Below are 7,136 nucleotides of genomic sequence, written 5' to 3' on the forward strand. Positions count from 1 at the left end.
TCTAACATCTCTAAATGTAGAGAGTTCGCTTCGGGAGTTAATTTATTTAATGCTTACTAGCACAATAATTTACTCAAAACTGGGCTACACTCTGGTAGACGATTCGTTAGTAGAGGGACACTGCAAGGTGGTGTTTTATTCCCTCTCCTCTGGAACCTAGTGGTGACAGAAATCCTAACTAGTCTGGATGCGGACGGTTTCAGAGTAATAGCCTATGCGGACGACGTTGCTATAGCAGTCTCAGGAAAGTATCTTAGCACCCTAAATGAACTCTTACAAAATGCCTTAGACAGACTAATACTTTGGGCCGATCGGTGTGGACTGGGTGTTAACCCACACAAAACCGATCTGGTCTTATTTTCGAGGAAATACAATTGTTAACCCTCCCTATATGAAAGGAATTCAATTAAAATTCTCAGACGAGGCTAAATACCTGGGTCTTGTCTTAAATTAAAAACTAAATTGGAAACGCAAAGTACAGGAAAGAGTCAAAAAAGCTGCTGTAACTCTCTTTTCTTGCAAAAAAGCTATTGGTAGTAAATGGGGCTTACAACCCAGAATCACACATTGGCTACACATAAACACATCAGACCGATTTTAATGTACGGTGTGGCAGTATGGTGGACTGCTTAAGAGAAAGGTATAAACAGGGATAAGCTAAATAAAGTCCAACGTTCAGCTTGCCTTTGTATAAGCGGATCGCTTCTCACGAACCGTCTGCGGCACTGGACTACTCTCACCTCTTGACATAATATTTAGCAAACAAATAGCTACAAGCTCTGCTATTCGAATCAAAGCTTCGTCGCAGTGGACTAACAACAACATTGACAACTCCGTAATTGTAAGGTACTTGGAATCAATTCCAAAGCACACAGACTACACCATCCCCCAACTGCAATTCGACAGAAATTTCCTGATTACCTCCATGATCTTTTTGGGAGAATAGGACATTCTTGGAGGATGAGTCAATCCATTTTTACACAGATGGGTCAAAAACAAAAGAAGGGGTTGGTGAAGGTGTGTAGGTACTCTGAACGACTGAAATCAAGTCTCTCATTCCGCCTTCCCAATCATTGTAGCGTGTTCCAGGCGGAACTTTTAGCGATAAAGGAAGTCTTGTCCTGTCTTAAGGAAAACGTGATATCAACATCTGATATCCGTATTTTCTTTGATAGCAAGGCCGCTATCAAATCTCTGGACTCTGTCTCTAAAAACTCTATAACAGTCCATAACTGTCGTTTAATATTCACATTTGCTGGGTGCCGGGCCATAGAGACATTCCAGGTAACTGTAAGGCATATGAGCTCGCCAGGAACAGTACAACCCATTATACCACGTTTGGCAAGTTCTGGCATATCAATCGCTACTTGTAAACTACTGCTAATGCAAGACGCTGTGAGAAGGGCAGGCACCAGGTGGAACAACATCACCACATGTCAAGTCACAAAAAACATCTGGCCAACACTGGATTTAAAATGTTCAAGGTGCTTGCTCTCTCTAAGCAGATCGCATATAAGCTCGATAATAGGTGTCATATTTGTCATAACCGGACATGTCTAATAGGAAAGCACGCCACGAGACTAAGCGTATTCTTAAATGACTTTTGCAGAAGCTGAATGGACGAGGAAGAGGAAGAAACGGTTCTTCATCTTCTCTGCACATGACCTGCTCTGTCTCGGAAACGCAAGAATTACCTAGGACATTTCTTCTTTAACGATCTAAACGTTCTAAATCATATCTGTATAATCAGCTTGTCACGTTTCGCAAGGGACTCAAGCTTGTTCCATTGAGCTTAGGAGGAAGCCTCAAGATTCATATGGTATCACAATGGGCCATTAAACTGGCCTAAGTGTGTCCGTTTCCATCTTGAACAGCCACTATAACCTAACCTAACCATTGTAGGATTTTTTACTAATAACAAAAACAATATCCGCAGTGTGAATACTACCGATAAAAGTTAAAGTTGAATCTTACAACGGATGGGTTTTTGACATTTATACGAGTCTCGAATGGATCTTATGTGATTTCGTTCTCAAATGTTGGTACGATTGATATTGCATTCGTATCTCGATGGCAGTGTTTTGAATTTTTAAACACGTTGTTTTCCATTGGCGAAAATAAATCAATCTGTTACTGTTGCTATTATTTAGGATTGTTAATGAAAATAGACTAACTGGGCTTATTTTGCAAGAATAGAAAAGATAATTAAATTTTGCTATGTTTCCTCTAAAGGTTAATCTCAGTTTAGATTAAATTAATCTTTTTGGTGTTTTCACCACACAAGAAGATTGAAAAATGATTAAGTTTGACAGTTTCTTGGGAATTTTCAACTATACTATTTATAGAATGCCAAAAAAACACGGGTAATATTATTATAAAGAAGAAGGTAGCAATTAAAGATGTATAATATCAGCCGAATCGACGCCACTGTTAAGAGTACAGCGCCGTATCCTTTTCAAAAAATGTCATTAACAATTCAAACTTTAGCGTCTGTATGTCTTTGATAACTTGACGAATTCCACCTTTAAGAAAAAAATGTCTGAAGGTGTTGTTTTAAATCACAACATTTTGAAGGCCAATTGCTGGAGAAATAACAGCATCAGTAACAGTTACATAAGCTTCGTTTAAGAATGAGTAAGTTTGAAATCACACCACTGCTGTTTAAAAACTGTACCAAACATTCTAGGACTTAGATTTTCCGAGTCTCAAATGCATCAATTTTACTTATTATCTTAGCTTTCGTAGCAAGGACCTTATCACTGAAGGGATATTTGTTATACAATTTCAAATCAGCCTATGACATTGTAAACATAAACGAGCTATACCGTGCCATGTTGAGTTTTAGTATCCCTGCCAAACTGATACGACTTATCAGGATAATGTAGGAAAATTCTCGTTTCTGCTTCAAAATTGGTAAAGACTCAACCGAAACCTTCGAACCACCAGCGGACTTTGACAAGGCGATGCGCTGTCATGCAGCTGTTCTTTTTCTTAAGAGAGTGGTGCAAAATACCAACGTCAACACAAATGTCACCATCTTTTAAAAATCCACACATATCTTGGATATGCAGATGGATTCGACATTATGGGAAGAACCAAACGAGCTGTCATGGGTGTCTTTTCCGGTACCGAGTCAGAACCGAACAGAATGGTTCTTGTGTAAAGAGGATAAGACGAATTATTTACTGTCATCCAATAGAGTCGATTCCCATGGTACACTCGGGCAGGACGGGACCATTGATAGGTATATCTTCGAGGTGGTAAATGAATGTATCTATCTGGTAACTGATGTCAACTCGGCAAATGACATTAGCGCTGAAATCAAATGTAATCGCTAATCGCTGTTTCTTTTCCTAAGTAAGCAATTGAGGAATAGACCCCTATCCCAAGTACCAAGGTGACATTCTACAACACCTTAATCATCCCGGCTCGGTGTTGTTTGTGAAAATTCTAATTTCAATTATCGACGAGCAAACATAGGTTTTCCTAGTACCCGTGACATGATGGTTTTTTTGAAGGACCATTATGTCATGCTAGAGGTCTTAAGTTCGATTCCTGCCTAGTGCCTATGCCATTTAAAGTTTTTTTCACGGGTACTGCCTTGCGAGGAATTGACAAATTCTCCAAGAGTACTCTTGTCATGAAAAAGTGCTTTCTCAAATTAGCCGTTCGGATTCGGCTTAAAACTGTAGGTCAATTCCATCGCTGACAACAGTACTCGCACACAGGAATGGTTGAGAGTTGTCTGTTGTGCCACCCAATTTTTTTTAATTTAAACATAGGTTTTCAATACTATCAATACTATCTTGTCCTTGAACGACGCATACGGTATTTGTCACAACAGCTGACATCACTTTTGACAGATCAGTAGGTGATCAATGACGTTCCAAAAATACTTTCGTTTTCCAAACTACGATGATAGACTGCATGTATTTCAACAATTTCCATGCGATTTATAGTTATATTGTAGATTTCACTTGTCAAACGTCAAAAACTGACATCTGCAAAATAGTGGGATTTGAGAATTAAGCCTTTTCTTAGAAAACGCTTTAGTAACTTTAACCTTTGAAGGAAGAAATTCACCTCTTTTTATACTTTATCTTATAAGCACCCAAACTCTTAAACAAAATTTTCAATACATTTTTCTTTTCAGGTTTCATTGAAGGACCATTATCATCAAAAATCCAACTCTTCCTGGCCATTTTATCTAATTGCATGTCAATCTATTTGGCGTACTTGCTTTACTTCGTCCTCGATAGTTTTTGCATTGTTTGCGTGGGAACTTATGTCGCGAATTTAATTCTATTATTTCTAACATGGCAGCGATTTAAGCATTCAAATGCTCATATGTTTATTGCTGCACACGTTGATGCTGCAAAACTAGACTAAAAGTCACGTCCGCGCGTCCGTTTGTCAATGTTATAATACAATAATTGTCGATCGTCGTTGTCGTCGGGAGTTTTTGCCGTTCGTCGTCTTCTTACTCGTCGCCAACTATATTCAACTTCATTTTTCACCTTGTGAATATAAATTAAATGAAAAGAAATACAAATAAAAATAAAAATAACAATAACAATATAAATATAAATAAATAAATATGAATAAAACAACAAATTTATGTGTTTAAAATAAATTAATTGTAAATTGTATTCACGTTTCTCCCACATATTGGACTGATTGACAGCTTACAGCAATTTTGTTTGTATAGGTTTTGTAAAGTGTAAAGCTACCTTCCTACTTAATGCATGTGTTCTTACAAATACATATATGATTACAATCCTCATTTTATGTATGTACATATAATTAAATTTGATGTTCACCAAGTCAATGATGTTGCGAATGCGGTTTACCTTGACGCAATGACATAACCAGATGCTCCGCGGTTTAATGGCGTTTTTCGCAGCATTTTCATTCCGTTTTTTTTACTGTCGCAGTTCGATTTGGAATCGATCTACACACATCAATGGTGGGAAATCAATTTAAGATCAATAACAACAATTATTACGAATTATTAAAATGGCAAGAAGAAAAATGCTTTTGTTTAAATGCGAGACAAAGAAATGTTCATAAGAATAATTTTGTGATGTCATCATCAATGTTGTTTTATTGGTAATTCTACCAACCTACTGTAATCTCGTAAATTTTTGTCAATGGGGAGATATACTTATGAAGATATGTATTATTTTAATGACAGTTGTTGGGGTGTTTTCGAGAAAGGAATCTTGATGATTTAAGACCAATTTGGAAACTTGTATTCTTAACGCCGCCGCGTTTTCGTCGCGCCATCAAGTATGGGTAACCAGTTAAGAAGTATCAAATCAAAAATGTGCTAATGACATGATGAAGACCTTGGACCCAGTTGTTATTATATGGGAAGTTGTTTTAGGTTGTTAAGGTATTATACGAATTGTTGAAAAAAATTGAAAGCTTTAATTTAGCGTAGTTAAGCTTGTGTTAAGTGTAACTTGTCGTTAAGAACTAATGATTAAAAAATAAGTCACAATAAGGAAGAAATCATAAATAACAATCAGCATAGATCAAAGAAAACATATGAAATCTATGTTTGATAACAAAATAATTTGAAAATTTGAGAGTTTTAAAAAACTTCCGGAAGTTTTCTTAACTACAAGTACACTTAAGCTTGTTGTTTAAGAATATTAATTAAGCTAATAGACGATTTTTAAACCATACAATATTGTATTGATCTTTGAATACAAAATAACCTGTTCACACTTTTGGAAGATTTTGTGCTAAAGTCTTATGGCTGAAACACAAACAAGCTTCAGCTCCAGCTTCGCCTGACAGTTACGAGTTCAGCCATAGGAATTCAATGCATGCTATCACAATGAAACTTCGACCTGACGTTTCATTTGACAATCGTAAGGAAATAACGTAATGTTACGTAATGTGACTCCAAACGGAAGCTCTACTTCAAATTTGCTGAACATTTGCTTTGTCTGATAGCTCAACAGCTGTAAAAAAGTCAACAAACAAAATACATTTGCTTTTGGAGAGATTCCCATTGTGTAAGCTACTTCCGCGATAAATTTAATTTTTCGATTTCAAAACTTATTATTATATTTATTTATTTTGAGAAAAAATAACAGCTGCTAAGACAGTAGTGCCATTTTAAAAATATCATATTAGAAGTGTCATTTAAAGCAAGCTCAACGTAACGCAAACGAAGCCAAAACTGAAGCGTGTTTGTGTTTCAGACATTATAATCTAGCTGTTGCCGACAATGACGTCACATAAGGTTGTCATTTACACGAGTGAAAGACATTTAAGGCGAGAAATTGATAAATTCTCCAAGAGTAATTCTTGTCATGAAATGTGTTTTCTCAAATTAACCGTTCGGATTCGGTTTAAAACTGTAGGTCCCCCCATCACTGACAACTGTACTCGCACAAAAGAATAGTTGAGAGTTGTAAGTCACTTGGCCCTAGTTCTCAAAGGACTGTTGCGTTACCCAATTTATTTTATTGTTAATAAGAAAGATCATAATGGCAATGCCCTTAAAATCTAAACAAGTTGGAATTTAAGACTTTGATATGATACATTTCATGTTTATGTAGTCATGTTCGAGTATCAAGTTTGTATATACTTTAACTTTGAAACATATTTATTTAACATATATTTTTCATTCATACTTCGATTCAATATAAAGGGTGGTTAGATTTTAGGGGCCATTGTTGAATGTGAACCACACCTAAACGTCAATTTTTTTTTGCATTTCATTTGACATTTTTCAATTTTAGACCAAATCAATTTGAACTTTTAAAAAATATATAATCGAGCAACGCCTTATTATAAAATTGGGCGTTAAAATTAAATCGGGCAAACATTTAAGCAAACCGGGTTTGTAGAAGATGTAAAAACACCAGTACAATGAAGAATCTTCTTCAGTGATGAGGCACATTTTCTCATCAGTGGATTCGTCAATAAGCAGAATTGCGGTATGTAGGCAAATGAGAATCCAAGAGTGATTGTCGGGAAACCAATGCACCCACAAAGAGTGACTGTTTGGTGCGGTTTATGGGTTTGCGGCATCATCGGGCCATATTTCTTCCAAAATGAAGCCGGTTGATGTAAGTGGTGTTTGCTATATTATGGGATGATAACGAACTTGGTATGGC

The 7,136-nt window shown here is 36.4% G+C and overlaps 1 protein-coding gene across 3 annotated transcripts in view; it reads left to right on the forward strand.

The window, feature by feature from the left end:
* The window catches only part of LOC129947933 (vitamin K epoxide reductase complex subunit 1-like protein 1), a 39,337-nt gene extending 34,711 nt beyond the window's left edge, over positions 1-4,626 (forward strand). For all 3 annotated transcript variants that reach the window (XM_056058704.1, XM_056058703.1, XM_056058705.1), the window contains exon 4: positions 4,154-4,626. In XM_056058704.1, coding sequence (XP_055914679.1) covers positions 4,154-4,389 — 236 coding nt within the window. In that variant the 3' untranslated portion in view covers positions 4,390-4,626. The remainder of the gene's footprint in view (positions 1-4,153) is intronic.
* Positions 4,627-7,136: the final 2,510 nt, after the last annotated feature.

This window comes from Eupeodes corollae, chromosome 2 (genome assembly GCF_945859685.1).
Source record: "Eupeodes corollae chromosome 2, idEupCoro1.1, whole genome shotgun sequence".
In the NCBI taxonomy this organism is placed as follows: Eukaryota; Metazoa; Arthropoda; class Insecta; order Diptera; family Syrphidae; genus Eupeodes; species Eupeodes corollae.